At 45.7% G+C, this 24,792-nt stretch overlaps 2 protein-coding genes across 2 annotated transcripts; both read left to right on the top strand.

Annotated features, from left to right (window-relative positions):
- Positions 1 to 2,420: 2,420 nt before the first annotated feature.
- On the top strand, positions 2,421 to 11,511 carry PRRG3 (proline rich Gla (G-carboxyglutamic acid) 3 (transmembrane)). Its single transcript, XM_006874790.1, is given in 9 exon segments — positions 2,421 to 2,426; positions 6,371 to 6,527; positions 9,966 to 10,052; positions 10,055 to 10,116; positions 10,444 to 10,767; positions 11,329 to 11,354; positions 11,356 to 11,392; positions 11,394 to 11,441; positions 11,443 to 11,511. Coding segments are annotated over 9 exon segments (816 nt in total).
- An 8,947-nt stretch (positions 11,512 to 20,458) lies between these two features.
- On the top strand, positions 20,459 to 24,075 carry FATE1 (fetal and adult testis expressed 1). Its single transcript, XM_006874789.1, has 5 exons — positions 20,459 to 20,564; positions 21,389 to 21,519; positions 23,111 to 23,187; positions 23,407 to 23,527; positions 23,944 to 24,075. Exons 1-5 carry the CDS (start codon positions 20,459 to 20,461, stop codon positions 24,073 to 24,075), a joined length of 567 nt encoding a protein of 188 aa, XP_006874851.1.
- Positions 24,076 to 24,792: the final 717 nt, after the last annotated feature.

Below are 24,792 nucleotides of genomic sequence, written 5' to 3'. Positions count from 1 at the left end.
CACCAGCATTTCTTTCTTGAATACACACTCAACTCCTGCAGGTTCTCTCTAGTTTCTTTTAGTTTTTCATCTGTTGTTATGGATTGAATTGTCCCTACCCCCCCACCCCCCACAACAACAACAAAAAAAGACATGGGAGTCCTAGCCCCTATATCTGTAAATATGGCCTATTTAAAAATATAAGCTTGATTTTATTATATAAATGAGATCTTAAGGAGCTCTGGTAGCGTAATGGTTACAAATTGGTCTGCGAACCGCAAGGTCAGCAGTTCGAAACTACCAGCTGTTCTGCGGGAGAAAGATGAGGCGTTCTGTTCCTGTAAAGATTTACAGCCTCGGAAACCCTGTACAGGGTCGCTATGAGTTGGAACCAACTCCACGGCACATAACCAGCACCACCACCACAGCAGAAGAAGGATGATCCTCAACAAGATGGATTGACACAGTGACTGTAATACTGGGCTCAAGAACAGCAATTATTGTGAGGATGATGCAGGACCAAACAGTATGTCATTCTGTTTACATGAGTTGCTGTGAGTCTGAACCGAGTCAATGGTACCTAACAACAACCACCAAAACAGAGTAGCTTCTAAGCTAATTACTTCTGAGTGATGTCTTATAAAAAGACCAGGTTAGATACAGACACACACACATGCACCAGGGAGACTTGCAGACAGATGCCATATGAGTATCCTCTACATCAAAGGAACATCAAGGATTACCGACAGATGCCAAAAACTATGAGAAAGGCCCATGAGAAGCACCAACATGATGGATATCCTGATTTAGACATTTAGCCTTCAAAAGTATGAGAATATAAATGTATCCTCTTTAGAGCCACCCATTTGTGGTGTTTCATTGTTGTCACATCAGCCTAGGTAAACTTTGTTACAAAATTTTAACCTTGATGAAACCCAACTCTCTACTGCCTCTGACTCTGCTATTGCCTGAAGACTTCCAGCTAAAGAGACTTCAGCAGACATGCTGACTAATTTCCCTTTAAATTAATGGCCATTAGACCTCAAGTGGGTCCTTAAAACAGCCCAGTTACCATATTCCATTACCATTACCATCTTCCCCTTCCCAAAAAACGATTTCAAGCCTTCTCTCCTCATTCCTCAAATACCCTTCCCAACCCTCACTCTCAGTGGGTGGCCACCTTCCTGTTTTCTGTAAGTCCCCCAGCACTGCCCCCTTTGTTCTGCATCTGAGATCTCTCTCCTCCATCAGTTTACCTCTGTACTGTCTCATTGGTATGCATGCAATAGTTTCTCCTGTTGTAAAACAATGTGTTTTATGCTGCTTCTTCTATTCCTACAACCACCATTTCATTTCTCAGCTCTCAAAAGAGTTGTCAGTACTTGTTGTTTGCAATCCCTCTCTTCCCAGTCTTAGTTGAACCCACTCTGATTGGCCTTTGTACACTTCCTATGTCCAGAAATTGCTCCTATAAAGGCCATTTATGAATTACACATTACTAAATACCTGGTCCATTCTTTGTCCTCCTCGTGTTCAGTCCACGGATTTTGAAATATTTGCTCACTTCTTCTCTGTGAGACCTGTTCTTCAGTTGGCTTCTTTAGCTGGCCCTCCTCATCTAACCCATGCTTAACTTTGGATCATCTCAGGTTGTTATTGGGCTGTTGTTCTTGCTATTTCATCCAGTCTTATCACTTTCAATACTGACTCAATTCTGCTTCCACCTCCTACTCTAGTTGCTTGTGTGCTTCTGTGATGCTACAAGTTTGCAAATGCCAGCAGTGTCACCCATGATGGAGTGTTTCATGGGAGCTTCCAGACTAAGACAGACTAAGAAGAAAGGCCTGGTGATCTATTTCAGAAAATCAGCCAATGAAAAATCTTATGCAGCACAGCAGACGTCCGATGTAGTACTGGAAATTGATCACCCTAGGTTTGAAAGTGCTCAAAATACACAGTAACCACAGCAATGGACTTGAGCAGACCAATCAACATGAGGATGACACAGGGCTGGTCAATATTTTTTTCTGTTCTACATGGGATATCATTGAGTCACAAACAACTCAATGGCAACTTATAAAAACAACAAATGCTACTCAATATATATCTGCAGTTCTGATATTGTCCTAGAACTCCTAGTCTTTATATCCCTCTTTGCTTTTCCTCAGTCTAGAAGCCTGAGAGCTATCCTGGATTCCTCTCTATTCTGCCATCTCCCAATTCTAATATATCCAGGTCAAGATCTAAAAACAGGTGGTGTTGGGGAGGAAGAGAAGCAGGCAACCTTCCCCAGCCACTCCTATTAGTGTCTGGAGTCTTCCTAATGGAGTTAGAAAGCCCTTGAAGGAAGCTAATGAGTCTAGAGGAATCTGACTTCCCAAGATTCCGCTCAGTGCAGGTAGAAAGCAAGAGCCAGATCTGCTGTTGGTTTGAGGCATAACATGGAGGTAGGTTTCAGGTCTAATGTCACTGTACCTCCTCACTTCTGCTCTGCCCATCCTGCCTCAGCTCTGCAAAGACCCAGTGAGAGCCTGCTGTGTATGAGGGACACAGGCATAGACAAGGTCCCTGTACCCCAGGATCCTAAAAGGGACAAGTATGTAACCAAAGTGTACTACTAAATGAACCCATTGACAGAGGTGGAAACTGAGATGCAGAGAGGTTGAGTCTCTTGCTCAAGATCATAGCACCAATCTGATCAGAATGATTCCATTTCCAAGCAATCAAGTCCCATTAGGACAAATCCCCTTTCAAAACTGAAACTCAAAGGGAATACACAACCAGGCATGTAAGCTTATTAGTGACCACGTTGGTCTACTGGTGAGTGGAATTGGGGGAAATGCAACAATGACATGAAGTGAGGGAATACATACAAAAATGTCCAAACTTGCAGATAGTACCTATTTGACCTAGCTTTGATGGCTGGATGATCAGAACTCAACTAGAGGAAGACAAATTTTATATTTTGATAAAGGAAACAAGTGTACATTGCCATAATTTGATGAACTTGACCTATACTCATGGATGTTTGTTGTTGTTAAGTGCTGTCGAGTCAGTTCTGACCCAATAGCGACCCTGATTAGGGTTTCCTAGGAGCAGCTGGTAAGCTTGAGCTACCGACCTTGCAGTTCAAATGGCTTTGAAGTCTGGTGCATTAACCCACACCAGTAATCCTCAAAATACCAACTAAGAGGGAAGGAATCCTCACATCAAGGATCATTCCCATCCCCTCTGTACACAAGGTTGATAGGGATGGGAAACTTAGACATTGGCTACCTAAGGCTTTAAAGGTACAAAGTGACTGGCTTACAAGTTTTTAAGAGAGAGTTTAATTTCAGAGTGTGTATGGTAAGGTAGAATCCCCACTAAATAGTTTTCATCTTGTCTAGACTGGTCTGGAAAGGAGATGGGGATAAGATTCTTATTCAATCATGACTAATTGCGATTATCACAGCTGTAAAGGTAGAAGTTTTTTTTTTAACAAAAAGGGGGGAGTATTTAATCTTACATTCCAGGAACAACAGACCCTAGGACCATCAGGAAGAAGAACACAAAGCAGAATGGGAGACCCTATCCAGAGAAGCAACAACACCAGAGATGGATGCAGAGATGGGGTGATGGAGAGGGGGAGCAGCTGAGGACTCCAGACTCATGGAAAGAGAACGACTGTGTTCTGGTGGCCAGGAGTCAGGCTTGTAGAATGTGCCCTTTGGTTGTTTAAATTATTATATATTCCTGAGTGTTTTTGTGTACATCAAAAACAAACAACAAACAGAAACAGAGGGAATAGAAGCAAATAATGATGTATGGAGAGGAGTATAATCGTTGCAACGAAACTATGAGTGTAAAACCGATGTTGTACCATATAAACTACCACTCAATTCACAATAAAAACTTACAAAAAATAAAAAAGACTCCATTTCAACAATTGTGACAACTTAGCATGGTGGCTGTTAGGATCAGGGCGGGGTCATGTTGATGGACCAGGAACATCATAAGTCAGTCACCAAGGAGCAGCACTTTACCCAAGACTGGTATGCTCCCCTGCCCCTCGCTGTGAGGGAAAGTCCAAAATCCTTGGCCCTGGGGGAGGGGGGGTGCCCTCTAAAAGAAAACCAATCCTAAACCCCAGGAAATCCTGTTTTTTTCTGTGAGTCCCCTCTCCACCCGTGCTTTCACTGGGGAGAGGGCACAGAGGGCCCGAAGAGCACAAAGAGGGTCAAGGAAGGTCACTGGAATGGATGGGCACACATAGGGCAAGGTAGGGTAGAGGAGCGGGAAGGGACTGGCTGTCCCCTGTCTAAGATAGGGGTGGGATTGTTCACAGCAGTACCAAACTAAGGGAAGACACTCTGGAGGTCCCTAATCTCCTATTTGGAAATCATCTTGCTCTGCTCCCAGCCGGCCTGGTGGTGTGCCCAGAACTCCCCCAGACAAGCCACTGAAGGACTTCCCACCTAATACTCTGAGCAGGCTTCCAGGCACATTCACGTTTGATCCCAGGTCCTCCTACCTTGCGATGCAGTCCCAAAGCTCAGATTTAACATTAAGGCAGCCTGTGCTTCCAGGAAGAGTGGGGGAGTAGGCGAAGAAGCCCAGGGCACTCAGCCATTGGCAGCACATGGCCTCATCCAGATCCATCTGAATCCTGGGCTGTGGCCCACTCACCGCTCCTGGTACTTGGCATTTCGGGGTATCCCCTCGGAGCAGGCAGGTGAAAGTGATGGGGACTCTAGGGTCTGCGCGGGGGGCTGCGTTGGGTCACTCAAGGACCATTCCAGGGCATACCAAGGACAGCACCTGGACCCTGTGCCCTAGAAGCTGATAAGGCCCTGGCCCTGTCTCCGACCCTTTGAAGATGGGGTGGGTTGGGGTGCTAGGGAAGGCTTGTATGCAGTGGGGTGAGAAATGAGAGGGGCAGGGTTCCAGGGCCTAAGCCAGTGGAAGATCCCAAGGCAGGAGGGGCTGGGGAGCAGGTGGGTGGGGCAGGACCCTTGGCAAGACAAGGAGGAGTGTTGAGGCTGGGCCTGGACTCACCTTAACATCACTAGGCAAGGGGTATCCCATAGTTAGAGTGTGTGCCTAGTTTGGGAGTGAACATGCCACGGATGGGTCAGTAACTTATGAGATCCAGAGGTCACAGAAGTCTTGCCAAAGGCTAGGATGTGGAGGCCAGGAGAAGGAATTGTGGGGACTGTAGGCCCCCAGAGTGGGGTGATTTGGGGGTTTGGATCTTGGTTGCAATTAAGGTAAGGCTGTGTGGCAACTAGCTCCTATTTTCCTTCCTTAGCACCTTTCGGTCTGCTACGTGTTCCTATGAGGAGAGAGTTCAATACTATGGGCTTATGGGCAGTGCTTCATAACCATGAGGGGCAGGAGGGACACTGCCATACCTGACTGCAGTGGCAGTCTGTCTTGGAGCTCTCAGCTGCTGCCTTGTTGCCATAGTGACAGCCTAGCAATGGTATATTTGTAGGGGAAGAAGCGGGCATTACATTTTGGGGAGGGGACAGGTCTTATCAACAGCAGCTGCAACTGTGGCAGCGAAGGTGGTGGCAGCTGCAGAATGGCTGATTGGACAGGCCATGCCAGGTGAACTGCTTAAACAGGGTACTTTCTTGGCTTGGTGGGTACTTACCAATAAGCTCATGACTCCCACTGGTGTCACAATCCACACTGCGGTGATGACACATGTGGGTGTACATGCATTCACCAGAGTCAGTTGTGTTTGGGATAGAAGTCGACTATGTGTAAGCTGTGATAGAATTTTTCACAGTAAACATTTTAAAACACCTTGTGATTCTCTTCAATAAGCAATGAAATACCTATTGTCTGCCTTCCCTTATCAGTCAGGCTTTTGTGCATCCTTGCCTTCATACTGTACCTCCATGTTTATACCATCAACAACTTGCTTTAGGTGAGCTATGCCCACTCCTTCCCTCAAACAGCACTGGCTCAGGGGCAACCTCAGAGATTTATAATGAAAGAGGAGTCTGAGATCCTTTTATTTCTTTGCTCTTCTAAATGTTGAGGACCAGTTCTTCTCATGATGGCAGGCTGTCTGTTGGGGGGTGGGGAGTGATTGTGAGGCTCTAAAGGATGTGAGCTTTGCTATTTTTCATTTTGCTTGAAATTGAGTTCTGATTTTGATCCTACCTGTTTTTCAAAGGAATTAGAAGACATATTATGAAATAAATATACAACAAGCCTCTTAAAACATAAATAGGAAACAGTAGACTGTGTTGTTGGAGAGAAACCTATGTGTTTAGGAGCCAGGCTTCCAAGATTCATGTAGTTAGCAATCAATATCAGTGTTAATGCTGAACTTCCTGGCAATCTGGGCAAAGAGGATAGTGCAATGGTTTGCACAATTTGTGTGTCCTGTATCTAGTTAGTCATAAAAACAGAGCTCTTGCTTGGATATAGAAGAGATGGAGTGATTGAGCCCAAATGTGGACAGTGTGGCCAGGGCTCAGAGATCTGTGTATATCTTGTGAAGGTGAACAGTGCGCTGCACCCTCTGGAAAGCTCCCTAAAAGGAGACAGTGGTTTGAACAACAATTTATATTCCAGAAAATTTGTTCAATAAATGTCTTGGTACTCAGATGCTGTGTTCCATTGGGCAACTACAGGAGAGGTACCTGTTTGGAGAAGATTCTAGGTGTTCTGCCTACTTATCTAGAGGCTGTGAATACATTGGATCACCTGGACTTGCTTGAGCATAGTAGACTTGGCAGGTTGAGTAAGAAGATGACTGTGTTGTGCTTTGGGGGAATTTGGTCCTAGTCCCAGCTGGGCCATGGCTTTTGAGATGGTAATAGCAGTGGGAAGCTTTACCAGTGCCTGTTTCCTAAACATGTCCTACCTGCTGTCAAGGGCTGTACTTGTCATTCACGTTATCATTTTGTCATCAGGATAAAACTCAATTCTGAGTTCAGGTCTCGTCTTTGTCACTGTTGATTACCATAACTTTATTTAAGTACCCAATTTTTCTGGGCATCATGTCCTCACTGATCTCTAAGGCCTTCTCCAATTCAGAAATATCTGGAAAGCAAGAAAGGAGGTGCCTCATCCTATAGGAGATTTCTCTTGTTAACCTTTGGTTGTCTAGACTGTTATAAGACATTCTTGGGGACATAACAAAACAGTTTGCTTTAGGTCTACTAGGCTATAGGGAGAGAGGTCCATTGGCATAGTGGGTGAAGCTAGCCAAAAGGTCAGTGATTCTAACCCAAGAGAGAAAATTGAGTAAGTCTGCTTCTGTAAAGATTTACAGTCTTGGAAACCTTATGGGACATTCTACTCTGTCCTATAGGGTTACTATGAGTCTGAATTAACTTGGGGAAGAATGAGACCCACAGAACTATGAGTGGCTGCATAGAGGTACTCTTTGACCATTGACCCAGGCCAATGGGTGCTTCACAGGGCTCTGAATGTAATTTCACAGCAACTCTGTTTTTCACCTTTACCAGACAAGTGAGATGCTGGAATTGAGGGAGCATCAAGGCTGGTGAGTGGGGGCTCGTGGGGAAATTTTCCTTTCTTTAGGTGGCCCTATGACCAGTTCCCAATGGGCTCCTTTCCCCTTCCCTGAGCACAAAGGAGGCTGGTAGCCACAACAATGATGAGGCCCCACTGATCGATGAATAGAGGAGCCAATGTCACCTCTTCTTTCATCCTCCAAAGTCTCAGTTCATCCACCCCAACAGCCCCACTGTAGCTGAGCTTCCTTCCTTTGTGATAATTAGGGATAACCACCACCCAGTGATAGTTTTACAAGAGGGATCTGTCCAGTCTACAAGGACTTAAACACTCACAATAAACCTGTTCTTTGCCTTTCCCCGAGGGATTCTCAGATCCATGTCTACCCTATTCCCTGATCTGTCCTAGCAAGATGTATGCCAGACTGCCTTGGGGAAGGCCATTGATTCTCAGTGTCCTTGTTTTACCATCCAGAGGCCTGGCCCTTATTGAGTAGTCCCAGTGAGGTGCAGTTTACATTCTCAGAAGCTAAATGAAAGGACGGATGTTCCAGTACACTTGGAGGCACAATGAAAGAAAGACCTGTCAATCTACTCCCCAAAAGAAAGCCTATGGGGGAGCTGTATTTTGACACACACAGGGTCACCATGAGTCTGAGTTGACTGGATGGTGACTAGCTTGGTTTGGACTTTTTATAGGTCCATGGGATGATCCTGGCATCACAGAGACCTGGGTCTGGGACACTTTGAATCTGGCGTCTGCTCGCTCTCTTGTTCTCATGCAGTGGTGTCACTAGGTGGGGGGATACAAGGGGAGTTAACTGCACCAGCTGACACTATCAGAAGGGGTGACACAAAAATGACTGCCTTTGCCATTTTTGTGCAGTGTTTCAATTGAAATTTCTTATTCTTTCAAAAGAAATTAACTCTGTATTTAGCTATAGCATCCAAAACATTTTGATTACCTACAAGGCCAAATAAAGCTCTATATTAGTTTACTTTTTGAACCATCTAAAGTGCTCTGGAGTTCTGCTGTGGCACTGTGGGATAAAGCCCTGGACTATAAGGTCAGTTTGAACCACAAGGTTGGTAGTTCAAACTCATCAGTTGTTCCTTGGAAACCCCATACAGGGTAGCTATGAGTTGGAATGGATTCAACAGCACTTAACTACAACAAGAAAGTGCTCTGGTCAGAGATGTCATTACTTCCAAATTACAATGCCACTTTGAATCACGTGGTTTTGCCTGCACAAGCTAATAGCATGCGTTCATTATAGTTTTCTTTGCTGCCAGTTTCTATAGTGGCTGATTTTGTCAGATTTACTGCTGTTTCAGCGATAGTATTATGGTTTTTACTATTTGTGAACCATACATCAATAACTTTTTTTGAGAATTTAGTGGTAATTAAAGCGTAAGGAGGATACAAATCTGAAAAGACTCCAACTCAGTAGCTAATAAACAATTTTGTTTGAAATATTCATATAATGTAGGAATTGCTACATTTAAGAAAGTTGCAGCAATATTTATCACATACATTGGGAAGTCTAAAGGTATTGCTAAAAAAAAAACACAGAACCCTTCATTAAACAACAATATCAAAAGGTAAGCTACTGTTTCTCAACATTTCCTCCATCTATGTCTATACACTTCTGAAGGTGGTACACCCTTCTTTAACCCTTTCTAGAAGAATTATTAACTCTTCAATTTACACTATGTCAAAACTCCAGTTTTGGCATCTTTCAGGGACTCAACTTATGGTGCTTTGCAGTGTTATTTAAGCTTGGGGGAAAAAAAAAAGAAGTGTGAGTAGGGTGAGGTCAGAATTGTATGGTGGATGGGGTAAAATTCCTCATTGGAATTCTCATACAACAACCCTTGCTACCCTTGAAGAATGCCATCCTGGGGGGAAGAATTCCTCAGCTCAGTTTTCCTGGCCTTTTCCTTATCAATGCTATTTTCAACATTTGTAAAACTTCTTCATAAAGAACTCCTATGATCATCCTGTGTCCTTCAAGAAAACATGTTAGGACAACCCTTTTGGTAATTCAAAAAGAAGCTGACATAACTTTCTGAGCTGACTTCAATGCTATGAATTTCATTGGTTCATCAAATCCCCTTGGAATTTCAATTGGACCTTTATTTTGAAGGTTAGATCCTAATAAAACTGAGATCATTGTATGACTGAGAGAATTGTCTAAAGCCATTTACTGATCGCAAAGTTATGTTTCAACATGTTCTGTTTAGAAAAAATTTGCGCATGTATGAAATGAAACCTTTTGACTTATCCTTGTAATATTCTATAATTAAATTTGTTACTAAAGGGCTGGGTATAGTCATAGATCTATGAGAGGGCTGATACCATGAGTTGAAGCATTGGATGACACTAAGTCTAGTGATGCCAGTGGCCTGATATTGTCCATAATCACACTTTGTCCTCTGGACTGAGTCTGATTCAAGGGAACCCTGGCCCATCCCATCCCTGACCTCAGTCCACTCTGTCTTCAGTGTTTCTAGAGTCCAGGAATGCCCATTCTGTCCTGAAGTGGTTTCTTTATGCCAATGAGTTTCTGGAGGAGCTGCACCAGGGCATCACCAAATGGGAGAGATCTGCAGTTATGATGAGGTCAAGGAGGTGTTTGAGGACAAAGAGCAGATGGCATGTACCAGCCTGGGACTGGGAGCTGTGGAATAAACAGGGCCTGGACTCTAAGTCAAAGGGGAAACAATGAAGGGGATTCATGGAGAAGCCAAGGACTGTCCCTACCCTTCAAACTGCCCAACTTCAGGGGTCCTACCAAGTCCTTCTTATTTGATACCCCCAGAGGTCAGTCATGAGTGGAAGGGTGAGCAGCAGTTCCACATCCTATGGAGCTTCAGACTAGCCTTATTTCACCTGAGGCCCACCTGGGACATAGTGACTGGGGGAACCTCCTACATTACCTGTTTTCTTCAAGTACCAGTGACTCTTTCTCTTCTTTAGCAGATAGAACTCTGGAAGGGGTACCCAAATGCAATCTACACAGAAGGCATGTATGTGGTAGTGCCCCTTCTGAGAGTGGTGCTGCTGATTGTCATCACCTTGTTCATCATCTGGAGGTGCCAGATGCAGAAAGCCACCTGCCATCACCCTTCCTATGCTCAGAATCGGTACCTTGTCAGTTGTGGCAGGCACAGCGTCCCTTGGGTCATGGTGTACCACAGCACTTGGCATGGGCCAACCGAGTCCTCTGGGCACCAGGGGGCAGGGCAGAACCCGCAGGTGGTGTTGGACCACAGTGTGACTCAAGAACACCATCTACCTGGTCTGGTGAGAAGAGATGGGGATAAGATTCTTACGATTCAATAGTGAGTAGTTGTTATGACAACTGATTGCCACTGTCACAATTGTAAAAGTAGAAGTTTTGTAACAAAAACAAGAAAGTAGTTAATCTTAACAGTCCAGAAACAGAGGACCTTAGGACCATCAATTGAGAAGAGCAAAAGGGGAATGCTAGACCTTATCCAGAGAAGCAGCCACATCAGAGATGGAGGCAGAGAGGAGGACATGGAGAGAGGGAGCAGTTGAGGACTCAAGATTCATGGGAAGAGAGGGACTGAGAAATGGCGGCCAGGAGGCCGACTTGCAGAAGGTGCTCTTTGGTGGTGTAAATTATTTTATATGCCTGAATTTTTTTTTTTTTTTTTTGGGGGGGCGGGGTTTAAAGACCTAAAGTGAATACAGAGAAATACCGATAACTGATGGTACATGGAGGGGATTATAATCGTAATGAAACAGGGTGTGTGAATTGTTGAATGTAAAACTGATGATCTGCCCTGTAACCCTTCACTCAATTCATAATAAAAACGTAAAAAAAAAAAAAAAAAAAAGAACACCATCTACCTCCCTGAGTTCTCCCTCCAGACTGGCCAGCGCCACCTTAATGCCATCCTATTGAGGAGGTGATTGCTCTCAAGGAAAGCAACATTGAGGAGGCCCATCTTTTTTTATAGCTATTTACCTCCTAAGTATAAGGAGATAGTGGCTGCCAACCCTGGCTCAGACAAGCAATGACACACAGGTTCTGAAAGGGAGCTTCCTTCATATCTTTGCTTTTCTTTTGACATTTTAGAAGATTGTGTCCCAACAAAACAGCCTTAGTCCTCTATTTTTTTTTTTTTTTAAATAATACTGATAATTAAAAAAAAATGTTTTATTGTGAATTATGTGATAGTTTACATGGGAGAACATTAGCTTTACATGCATCCTATTGTATATGGTTTCATTGCCATGGTTACAATCCCCCTCCATGCATCATCAACCAACCAAAGGGTAGACCTCGCAAGACTGCCCCCTGGTCATCAACATACAGCCCCTCTCCCTCTCTGGGTATAGAGTCCCCAGCCGTTCCATCTCTCCACATCATTGTCTCTGCCTTCATCTCTGACAGCCCTAGTCCTCTTGTTGCCAAATAATTCCATAACTGTGGGTTTTCAGATGTCAGTTGGCAATGACAGGGTGGGTAAATTTGGAGGTAGGGATCATGCATGAGTTAAAGTCCCCTGGGAAGAGCAACATACCAGAGAGCCCAGCTCTCCTGAATGCCCCGCCCCCTGCTGCTGTCTTGCGCCCCTGCCAGGGGCTGGCTTCTTTTATGCCACAGGAATTAACAGTGAATTGTGACCCAAATATACATAGGTTTGGACCCAGGGACAGGGGCCTAGCTAGGTCTGGAACCCAAGCCCTTCAGTTTCCCTTCTCCCCAACAGTCCTGTGCTTTCTATCCTGACAGGGCTTTTGAGGATTAGGACAAGGATTGGGCAAAAATAGAAAAAGAAAAAAAAAGAACACAATCAATAAGGAGCACAACAAATCAATACAATTAAAGGATTTCCCCACCAAACATCTACCTCCCCACTCTGACCAGGTGAAGAGTAATGTCTGGAGCAACTTGGGTGAGGGACAGGCTGTGGAGGTTGAGACCAGGGGAGTGGTCGGATTAGCCCCTTGTCCCAGATTAGCCAGGGGCTCACTGCATTCTGTCACCTTGAAGGGCAACTAGGGTCTCTGGGCTGGGCCAGACTGCTTTGCCATGGGGAAAATCACTGTGCTGATCTTTCCAACAGAGCCCTGGTTATTGCACAAGATGTGTCCTGGTATATTCTCCCATGTTTCCCTGTCCTTGCAGCTGAGAGACCAACTTGTCTGGGTCTGAAGTATTCTCCTTGGCAGGTTAATTGGCATGTAAGACCATTGCAGCCTTGAGCTTGGCCTCTGCAGCCTTGAGCTTTGTGGTTTTGAACTGGTATGAAACTTCTGCTTCTATATTTTGGTGCATTGGACTTGAAGTATGCATGGATGATTTCTTCTTCGTGATGGTGCCCACCTGTGGAGAAGGCCCTAAAGTGTCCCTAGTTTTCTTATTTCTTTGTGGGGAGATGAAGAGAGTCCATGAGCTGGGCCTGAAGGCCTAGCCTGGGTTTGTGTGACCCAGGAGTCACCAGTCACTCTACTGCACTGAGAACTGTTAATTGTTTGACAATACCTCCCACATCTCCATCTTCCTGATGCTTTAAACAAATGTAGAACATTTTTATGGAGCATCAGTTTGGCACTTTAGGATAAGCACTAGACATCTAACTGCAAGGTCAGTGGTTCAAATCCGCCAGTTGCCCCTATATAGGAATCATTAAGAGTTGGAATCTAATCAAAGGCACTTAACAATAACAACAACAACAAATAGTGACCTGCCTGCGTTTGTTGGCAAGCACAACAGTTTAAACCACACAGAAGCCACAAGCTTCCTGCATTTGGATGTAGCCTGGCTTTGAGGCTCCAGCTGATTTCTGGAGAAGCCTCTGATCTTAGGGGTCTTGCTGTGAGGCGTGTTTAAAGTCAGAGAGCCCCTGAAATTTGCCCTTAGGGTTCTAGAGATGTGTATTCATAGGAAAGCAGCCTTAGCTGAGGCATCCAAAAGTCTCTGAGGAAGTCGGGAATCCCAAACTGAAAGTGTTGAGCCTCAACCTGGAGAATCAGTCTCTTGTCAGTTGACCCTTTTAGTCCCCTCCCCCAAACCTGAGGTGTCCTAAGTGCCAGGTGGCATTTCACTTCTACTTTCTTCTTTTCCCTTTCCTTGGTCTCTAGGAAGTTTTGACCTAAAAGGCCTTTTCCTTATCTGTGGTGGAGACCATGCAAAAGGGCCTAGGGAAGCCAGGTGTGACATGGGAAACTGTGATAAGATACCCCAATGTGTCTTCTCTCCAGTTTGAAAGTAGCAAGGCTTAGGTCCCATTGACCAGAGGCAAAAATGGGATGCCAAGCAGAATCTTCTCTGCTGAGTGCCAGGATAGCTAGGGACTTGGTAGAGATGGGAAAGAGCAGGAAACAGATGCCTGGGTGAATGGCCATGAGGGCAGGTGTGTGTCCTTTAGGGGCAGATTGTAGGCCCATGGGAAGAACCCAGAGTCAGTGCCTTCAGACCCCATTGCCTTTCATCAGGGTGGATTGAGGCTGCAGCCCGTGGATGTTGAGATATGTTTTGTAGGAAAAGGACTGGGCACAATTGCCATGACCCCTGCAGTACACATGTGGCTTTCAAACTATCTTTGTATGGATTTGAAGTTGATAAAATACCAGCTCTTGAGTGGTCACATTTTTGCTGCCTTGGGGCTTGTATACAAGTATGTTCATATGTATATTTGTGTTGTTGTTAAGTGCCATCGGTTCCAACTCATAGACACCTGTATAGAATTTCCAATGAGCAGCTGGTGAATTTGAACTGCCAATCTTTGGATTAACAGTCCAGTGTTAATCCTACAGCACTATGGCAGGAGTCCTCATATATGTGTGTGTTCTGCCTTGTTTCACATGTTTGTCTGAAACAATAGCCATGGGGCATCACCTCTTGAGGTTAGGTAACTTGGTGACAAGAACCAGTGCAAGGGAAGTGAAGTTAGCTCTTGGGGGCCCGCAGAGCTACCCACTCCCATCCTTTCACATGGGGCTTTGGAAGAAGACACAGCAACTACATACTGTCAACTACTGCTCTGTGGGAGCTCCACTCACACGTCCTTCAACCCTGTTGCTCGGAGTCACTCTTGGGCCTTAACTTCCTTTGTTGTGTGGAAAGACATTGACTTTGGGAAGGGTGGGACTAGTTATATAGATATTTTGCATTTTTTAAAAAAGGAAGAACAAAATGTTTTAGAAAAATTTCAGTAACTTCACTTGTTATAAACCTCAAACTTTAAAATAAGAACTGCCAATCCGTCCTTTTCATTTGACCCCTCACCTTGGGGTTCCCACCCATTGTGGAGCCAGATAGGGAGCCCTGGTAGCACAGTGGGTCAGGCTGCATTTCTGCCTGACAAGCTTTGAGTCTACATTACAGGAAATATACACACACGCCTCACTGCACGCTACTAATACTAATCAGTATAATTAGCTCATTTAAAAGTGTTGTAATCAGACTGTCTGTGACCAGTAAAATCTCATTCATTTGAAACCCACTAATTCAGAACTTCCAGCACATAGCAACGTCAGAGAATTCACAATAGAGCAGCTATTGGAAATAGTTTTTACTGTCATGAGGTCAGGACTTTCCAGTGTCAAAGGAATCCAGTTTAATGAGTCTCTTTTGAAACTGTGAGGGCACCTTCAGTTTTGAGGTTCAGTGGTTCTCAAATGTCAGGCTCCTGTCCTGAGTGACGTCTGGTTCTCTGTTCACCATGGCCACGCCTTTCACTGTATTCCTTTAGTGAACAATAGTTGAAAGCAGTACAACAGTGTAGCTCTGTAAGTATTTTGGAAAGCAGATATTTTCCTGTTAGACTGGCTTCTCCTGCTGTTTTCCACAAACATTCAAACTGAGGGAGATTTTCTTTCACATGTTGGTAAGAGGTGAGTCTCATTCTCTCTCATTTCTCTGGCAAAGATATCCAAACAGCACCCCACCACCACCACCACCACCATTGTCAGTCTCTGACATTGATCAGTGCCTTCCCTCCTCCCACCCTCCGGGTCCAAGCAGGATCCCAGACAACCAGGACTGAGGCAGATCCTTTCCTATCTGTCTCCTTCTCTCAGACCTGCTATTGTGAATTTGTGACAGTGGAAGCTCTGAAACAATGACTGTGAAGTGGATTCAATTGTGAACCACTTTAAACAGCTCAGACTCATGTGGTGGCTCTGTCAACTGGGACATCTGTGCACAAAATAACATGGCAGGGTTAAGCTGCTAACCACGAGGCTGGTAGACTCCAATCTCTGCTTCTCTGGTTGCTTGGCCATTATCCCTCTGGGCTTCCTCAAGCTTGAGCTCTAAGCAGGTCGGGCCCATGATCTGACTTGAGGCAAGTTATGGAACTGCAAGGCTCACTGACAACCACCAGAAGCTGGGAGACACAAGAAAGGACATCCCCCTAGAAACTTCAGAGAAAGTCCAATCCTGCTGACACCTTGATCTCAGACTTCTGGTCTCTAGGATACATTTCTGTTGTTTTAAACAGCCCAGTGTGTGGTCTTTTGTTCTAACAGTCCAAGAAAACTCAAAGATCAAAATAGGTTCATTGTGCTTACCAATCAGAAAGACATCGTTGACCAAAGGGGCAGTTTAAGTTGAATGATGGGTGAGGAGCTAGACTAGAGCAAGTAATCTAGAAGGTGAGAAAGTGGAGATTGCGTGTGAGGCAGAGCCAGAACTCTCCAGGTGTTCACCACAGAGCATGAGGAGTCCATGGGCAGTGGTGTGAGTGAGACCAGATGTGGTGGTCATTTCAACTCAAATGCTCTTGAATGAGTGCCTTCCATGTGCACTTAGTGCAGTTTGGATAAGACAGGGAAGGAAACAGATGAGGTGCTCATGGAACGGATGGCCCAGTATTGGCAAAGAGGTGAAGATGCTTACATGCATCAGAGAAACATCCAGGCGCGGGGGAGCAGCTGAAGTCCTGGGAGAGTGCAGAGATTGCTGACGAAGCTGGAGATGCATCCTGTACCCACGGGAGGGACTGGCCTTGCCCAGGGCACGGGCGCTTCATCCTTTGTAACCACAGCAAGGCCTTGGAGACCGTGTGAAAGTCCTAGCAGCTTGTGGGCTTCAGACTCAGTGCCAGGAATGGAATGCTTTCCATTCAATGACTTCTTAGCCTCCTTTCCCAAGCAGGACCACTTAGGCATAAAAACGCAAAGTCAGTTGCTAAGAAGTGGGGAGCCAGGATGCAAATCCATGGGACAGTAGGAGTTGGGAACCTGACCCTCAATACCCTGCTCCCTGGTGTATCCTGTTTGTCAGCAGTAAGTGAAGAGTGTTAGGATCTGATAAGTTGACTTCTACAGGTCTGGTTTGTGCAAACAGCACATGCAGACAAAACCCAATAAGTATCAATCAAGGTTTATTGAGCTATGAAAGTACACTTCTCAGAAGAGGAGATGTAGAAGCCTCTTGCGAGAATGAGAGACAGCCTGGGCTTTCTAGTCTTTCTCCTTCTTTATAGGGTTTTTGGCTTCTGTCACTCAGGTTTAATTATGATTGGTGGCAGGGTCTAGGTGGCACATAATCTTCATTGGCACCTTTTTTTTTTCTCAAGGTTTGCTGGGTTCAGTTTCCTTGAATTGTTGAATCAAGTGCCAGGTGTTAGGATGTGGTTGGGCCTGCGTCGGGTTCCTACTCTGTTCCTAACAGAGAGACAGCCTGTCTGCTAGAAGTTCTGGAAAGCGCACAGTTAGATAGTGTCTTCTGGAACTCTTTGGAGCCAGTTCCTTCCTGGAACAAGCAAGATCTCTGGACTACCAGTCACAAAACCCTGGTCCATGACCAGCCCTGGTCTTGAAGAGCTAAGTGAAACTGTATTATGCCCCAACCTTCTCCAAGTCCTCCTTTCCATTTGTAAAATGGTGGTGTGGCCTCCCTGCACTTGGCTGAAAAATTGTGCAGTTCTCAGGGTGGTGCATCTCACGTCGGTCTTCTGTTCTCTCCTCCCTCACGTCTTCCTCCACTCAAGCCTTTGCACTGCCCTCCCACCTTTTTCTAGCTGTGGGTCAAGTGACTTTGACTCCAGTCTCTTGACTTTAGTATGCACCTCACATCTGAGTCTGGGATGCTGAAAAGTACATACATTCCCATCAGAAGAGTCACCTTGTCCACCCCCCTACCTGCAGATCAGGACCTTGCCCTTCCACCCCTCTGAGAGCTCTCTGGACAGGGGCAAAGTATGGTGATCACTCCTAAATCTCTCCTGGTGTCTAATCTGCTGCTCTGGGGAGGCTTTGAAGATTTCTTTGCAGGACACCTCCCAGGAATGTAAGTTCAAGTGCTGCCATCCTGGGATCTCAAAGCCACTTCTGCTGGAGCCACTGGTGCCCAGACCTCACCAGCTAGTTTCCAACAATCAGTCCCTTTCTGCAGATTTCAGGGCTGGGGACAGTGGCTAGGACCAGTAACATAGAGTGTGTAGGGTGAAGAGCATGACTTCTCCCAATGAAGCCCCCATACTTACAGTTTTCCTTCCTGTTCACCTGTTTGGTTAGCTGTTCATTACAATGGAAGCTCAGTGAGAACAGGGACTGGTTTCTATACCCTGGTACCTGGAACTTACCAAGTGGAGTCAAGAAAACTGACTGCCCTGACCCTCTCTGTGTTCTCAAGGTGGCCTTCTCTGTGTCCACTCCTCTGCTCCTCAGTCTCTCTAAGATTCTGTTTACAGGTTCCTAGTTTCATTAACAATTGGGGGTGAAGCCTCCAGCTGCCTGGAAATTCTGGATTTGCAGCCAATGTCCAGCTTGCTGCTCGGGGCTGCCACTAGATCATCCCTCCCCATGGCTTCATCCTCTCTTTCCTGGAACTCCAGTAGAAGACTGTCAGCACAGCTGATTTGACAGTGAAGCTGGACAACCCCCAACATACTTTCCCCAAACCATGAAACACAATTGACAACTCAGCCCATATGTGAAAGTCCTAGTGTGGCGATGCAAGCTTAGCACTGGATTGGTAACAACAAAATTGGCAGTTCAAAGCAACCAACCACTCTAGGAAACCCTGGACGGGGTCTCTCTTTGAGTCAGGGTCAGCTCAACAGCGCTTAACATCAACAACAACAACTCCATGTGAATAAGGGCCACTGAGGCTCTGAAAGGGGAAGACAGTTGCTTAAGATACCTGAGAGGCAGGGCCTGGGTCTTGCTGTCTTTCTCTGCTGCTGACAGTGGCAATGAATAGTGCACTGGGAATTCCCAAGCTGGCTGGGAATTTGCATGGAAGCCACTGGTGAAGGCAGGTGGTTGTGCAGGCTGGAGACAGGAAGATATAAAGATGTACCAGATAGAGACAGACGTACAAATCACCAGGGCAGACAAACAGATGGCTAGACAGCCGCCAGGGTTGGACACCTTCTCTGGGATGGCTGGACAGCCTCTGGATTTCAGCAAAATCTTAGATGCAATTAGTTTGGTTTGTTTGGTCCCAAGTAGAGGCTCTACGCTCACGACCCACTTTAGGTGGAAAGAGAACATGTTTTCTTTGGAAACGCCTAGCTTAAGGGCAGGGAGTGCTTTTGCTGGGATCTCTTTCTTTGAATAAAACAGCTCTTATTTTAATAAAGATCCAAGCCCTCCAGCAGAGAGTTCACCGGAAAGAAATGCAGAAGGTCAATAAACATATGAAAAATGTCTCAAGTTTATTCATAATTAAAGCAGTATAAATTAGAGGGAAAATAAGATAGGTATCATCTTTCAGCCATCATAATGATGCCTTTAGAAAGTTTCATAATGTCTTCTGTTGATGAGGCTGTAATGAAGCAAACATTTTCTTCCCTGCAGTGGACCCCTACCCTGATCGGCATCTTTGCATAGGACTTTCACGTAGTCAGTCAAATTTGAAAACTCACAGATCTTGTGACTCTTGGTGACCTTATAGAACACAATGACCACCATCCTGCATGGGGCATCATGTGGTGCTTTGAGCAGACTCCACTCCGGAAAGACTTGGCAGATCATGGTGTCCCCTTGGATGTGCCCCCACTTTCTTGGTTATTTTCTCTTGGACCTCTGACTGTTGAACAGAGGCCTCCTCAAGCCATCCCCTGCCTCATCCTTGAACTTCTTGGGGCCCAAGACAAGATCATAAGGAAATACTGGGAGCTTTCATCTTACAATCATTTCTATAGTTTCCTCCAAACCACTCCAAATATATGCATGGAGTTAAAGTGTGCAAATGTGAGTGTTGGGCCTCACAAACTGAAGACTCCTACTCTGTTGAGGCTCTGACGACTCCTGTGTGGTGGGGATTGTTGGTGCCATTTTCCCAGATGCAGACTGAAGCCCAAAGAAGGGAGTAACCTGCCTGAGATCACATCCTGAGGTCATGGCAAACCCTGGAGTCAACAGACAAAGCTCAGGGTAGCTACATACATGTGAATTTAAGAACGATAAGGAAAATTTTCTTTGGTGCTGAGAGCCCCGTGGGTGCAGCAGGTCCTTCCTTGCTTGCCCGTCCCTCCCCTCCGTTGTTTTCGTGGTTCCTACCTGGGTGGAACCAGGTCAGCGAAAGGCTGTACCCTACCCCACCCCCAGCATTAGGTCTAGGGGATATGAGGCAACATGTGCTCTGCTGCAGATCCCTTCTGAAGATGGGGCTGGATGAAGTTAACTTTGCTTAGGCTGCTAACTGAATTCAGGGCCTTAGACCTGCCTCTGATTCTTCCTAAACATAATGGGGTTGGACCCTCTACTCCCAAAAGGCTAAGTCGGGAGATACCACAGCCAGAATAGTGTTATCACAGGCAGAGACACACTAGCTCATCTCTTGAGTTGCTTACAGAGTAGCAGGGGAGAAGGCCTCAACTCCAGCCCACAAGATACCACAGGAACACAAGGTACTGGGCCCAAGGCCGGTCTGGGAAGGGAGTCTGACTCCACCCACAGGCCTGGGTATATATTCCTGTGGCTCTTACCCCTCAAAGAGGTGGATTTCCAGTTGCTTCTCTGGACCCTGCACTTTGTACACACTTGGCCACAGCTGATAGGGATGGCAGGAGGTCCCCCTAACCTCAAGAAGGAGATGGAAATGTCCATGGCAGAAGAGCTGCATCCTGGAGGCCAAGTGCAAGGCCAGGAGCACCTGGTAATGAGAGGTAATGATGCCCTGAACCTCTTTATCCTTGGGTGGCCTGCACTTGGCCATCTTGTGGGTGCGTATATGTGTTCGTACTTGTGTGAGGAGATGTGTGCATGTTTGTGCATTGGTGAGCATGCGTTGATGTGCTAGGGGCCAGGGGTTGATGATGAGTAGCCCATGAAATAGGAGGTTATCAACAACATGTGTAGATCCTTGATCCAAGCCACCACTGTGTCAATTGCAAAATATTCAGAGAACTCAAATCAAAAGACCACGTAGACCAGTTCCTATCTTCTAGGGATTTGCCCAACTCTGATCTCCATGACACACCAGGGTCCCTCTCCATGCATGGACATACAAGAGTGGCCTCTCCATTCTGTGTTAACGTTTGTTCCTGCCCTACTGCAATGTACCGATTTCCTCTATCTGGAGTGCTCTTTCCCTAGATTTTACATGGTTGGGTTCATCTTCTGTTTCAGGTCTTTGTTTCAATGTTGTTTCCTAAGCTTCTAGAAGCAACCCCTTTCTTCCACCATGCTGCTCAGCTTCCATCATTTTTAGAACTTACCATGATTAGTTTCTGTTTTATACTCTCCCTCCCCCTTAAGTACTCACAGACAGTCAATTCCTTGATTGCTGGGATCTGCTCTCTCTCCATTATTAAGCCTTCAGTAATTTCTTGCTGACCTCTGGAATCAAGTCCTGGAGTCACACAATGAACAGGGATGAATAGATGCAATGTGAGCCCTAAGAAGTTTGGGGACCCTGCTCTCTTTGAGGTGAGTCTTGTGTCTGGGAAACCCTGGTACAAAATCTGTGGGTTTCCTCTGTTCTTCCTAGAATCGCTGAACCGTGGATCCCAGTCCCTGGGAAGTGCCTCCCAGCAGCGACAGAATTTGGAACCAAAGGTTGCTGGCTCAAATGCAAGCACACAAACTGGGGATGTGAATGCCTCCGGGGCCAAGAAAGCGGTACTGTATGGGGCACCTGGTGGCTGAGTTAGGGGCTCCAGTCTAAGCATGGCAAATGGAACAGGGCCAGGTGTTGAGTTGGGGAAGGAGGAAACTCCTGTGTACCAGGTAGGCACAGGAGAGTCAGGACACCCATTGGAGGTTCAGGGTCATCCATTGGTAGCTGAAGTATAACCCTGGGAATCCAGAATGCCTGACACATATATTATTTGGGGAACACACACACAGTTTACTCTGTATAACTGTAGCATGTATGAAATGGCAAGCTATATATCTCTCAGGGGTGGACTAGGATGAAGCAAACAGAAAGCCCAATCATGGTTACTCCCTACATTTTGTACCAAATATTTTGTGCTACTTTCAATAACCTTCTAAAGGAAAAAAAAAAAGGCACCAATGGGAGAAAAAAAAAAAAAAAAAAAGCATTCAAATCAGAGGCAGCCTGTGATTGAAAATAAGACAGAAATGTTGAATTCGTATCCTGTGTCTAAAAGCTCCAGTGTGCCCCATGTCTCTGAGATCGCAATTCTAGTAGAGAGTGTCAAAAATGGACAATCAGAAAAGAAATATCTGTCAAGGAAATGTTAGACATAATAAAAGGTATCAATCAGCCTGTGTTGCTGAGAAATGAATCTTCCTTATTTTGGTATGTTAATTACAAAGCATGCTACCTGTGAAGCGAAAAAAGAAAAAAAAAAAATTAAACAAAGAAAACACAGGCACTAGCCACCCATCATTGTTTTGCCTTCAAAACTCTCTCTCTCTTTTTTGCCCTTCTGATCCCAATCTATTGGAAAATCAAGGAATGGTCTGGAGATTTTTGTCTGAGAGACTGTTGATTAAGTTCCCCTTTATAGTTCTGGGTCTCCTTGACACCCACTGTCCTTTCACTGATATTTTTGAACTATCTTAAGAAGAACAGGAAAATAATAAAGTATGGCTATGAACTTCTGTTCATAAAAAAGTCTCCCAGATGTCTTTGTGCTTCTTATGAAAAAGATACATTTTGCATTATTGCAACAAATGGAGCCTGGTGGCATAGTCCCTGTGAAAACTCTGTGCTGAAATCATTCCACCTTGTAGCTGAATCTTGTTACTGATGAATACCTTAGATGACAGGTAAGCCTAGGTTGTCTATTTATTTTTAAAAAAAATTAATCCTGCTAAAATACATATAACAAAATAGTTGCCAATCTAACCACTTTTTTTCACGTGTGATTCAGTGACATTAATTACCTTTATCATGTTGGGCAATCGTGATGTTTGTCATCTACTTCTGATCCAGCACATCTTATGTGCTTTTGGCAAGTGAAGTTGTCAAGCTGAAAGTTGAGCTTTTTCATTCGATTTCCAAAGATTGCTCAGATTCTCATCTTATATCTGCCTTTGAATGTTGTTCAGGAGTTCCTGAGGAGTATACGGAGTGGGGTTGCTAGACTCTCTCAGCTGTCTGAAGCTGCCAACACTTTACTCTAGAGGCGTCAGGGTCACGTGACTTCTCATGGGCGCACTAGTGGTCCTAGGCAACATACAGGGGTATCGTTAGACCAGGGCTAAGCAGCATTCTCGGACTAACCATTCCTGTCTTCAGGGTTCCCGAACATCGAGAAAGGAAGCCCAAGGGGATGCCCAGGAACATCTTGGAAGCACGTGGTTCCCATACAATCGGTAAGGAGACTCCGAGACTCAGTGGGAGGAAAGCTGGAGCTGCTTGAACAGGGTGGAGGGGCCATAAGTCAATGGAACAGAAAGAAGTAAGCAGCTGGCCAGTACTTGATGTGTGGGGTCTTTGTTGTCTCCTCAGCTGACTCTGCCCGTCAGGCCCTCAGGCCCCAGGGTCTCTTTGCCAGGGAAAGAAATGGCTGGGACAGTGATACCCTTCCTTAGAAACACTAATCAGTTGAAGCCCTCTGTTTTCTTATTTGTTGGCAGCCTGAACACGGATCTGATTGCAGGGATTGGCCTGGAAGAGTTGAATGGGCTGGAGATGGAAGTCATGAGAAGACAGGTGAGCATCTGCCATGTGGGGATTTCCTCACCAGTGCTGCCTCAGTTTGAGGATGGATGGACCCTCAACAGCTTTGATCCCACCCCCACCCCCACCATGGTGTCTTCTTGTTTCAGGACTTTTACTCTGAGACCCCAGACAAGCCCATTTCTGGCTTCTGTGGCACGATTGGAAGGGGCTGACTTTGCCTGGAAGACTTGAATAATGTCAGGGGAGAGGCGAGAAAGCTGGGTCTACCAGTGCTGGTACACCGGCCCTTAGGCCCACTGCAGCCCTGGGCTTGACTGCCCACTGATACATTGGCCTCCCTAAGAGTTCAAAGCTACATTGGGTTATGATGGCACTCTCCCTCATTGCTGTGTTTTGGGCTCCATGGACGAGTTTGGTTCACCTGCCTACTCCTATTTTCCCTGCAGCTGAATATGATCACTGGGCGTCTGCGGGACCTGGAGGAGCAGGGTGCCACCTGGTCTCGTCGGGAGACTCTGATTTTCACCATGCTGGTGTCGGTCTGTGTGGCCAACCTATGGCTATGGATGCGTCGTTGATCTTTCATGCTGAAGAGCACTGCTTAGCCTTCACTTGCATCCCCTGCACTCTTTTTTTCCTAATCTATCTAGCCCACCCTCCCCCCGGCAGTTTCAGAGCCACTTTTCAACTCTGGTTAGACCTCCTGCCTGGGGGAGTCCCAGTTGTCCCATTGAGAGGTCCTAGCTGCCTGGGATTAGAAGGTTGAAAGGGGCGGGGCGGGGATAGTGCCCTTTCAGAGGGTAGGGACAGTCATCTTGTTCCCATGACAATACCAGTGACAGGCAACATCGGGAGCTGGGCCCTTGCCAGTGTCTTAGAGTAGGTCTTCTGCTCCATCCCTCTGTCCCTCTGCCTTCCACATTAAAGCATGCTTCTGCACAGATAATAATAAAAGCGCAAGAAGAGCTGCAAATCCTGGTGACTTGAGTTTTTGTGTACTTGGTGCTGTATCCTTTGAACAAGAGATAAATTCACATCTGTCTGGGCAGGAATCCAGAACTTTCTCACTGTCTTTAGCAGACCTTCCCCAATCTTCATCATCTCTCAAGACTTCCCCATCTAGAGAGGACAGTATATGTCAGTCCCTTGGTAGGAAATGAACTTCACCATCTATGTGTGTGTTCTTATGAGAGACAGAAGCAGAGAGAAAGACAGAGGTAGAGAGACAAGAGACACAGACATAGACACAGAATGTGTGTGTGTGTGTGTGTGTGTGTGTGTGTGAAGATGACTGC

The sequence above is a fragment of the Chrysochloris asiatica genome, unplaced genomic scaffold, assembly GCF_000296735.1.
Source record: "Chrysochloris asiatica unplaced genomic scaffold, ChrAsi1.0 scaffold00301, whole genome shotgun sequence".
NCBI lineage: Eukaryota > Metazoa > Chordata > Mammalia > Afrosoricida > Chrysochloridae > Chrysochloris > Chrysochloris asiatica.
This window is presented reverse-complemented; position numbering and strand designations above follow the sequence as displayed.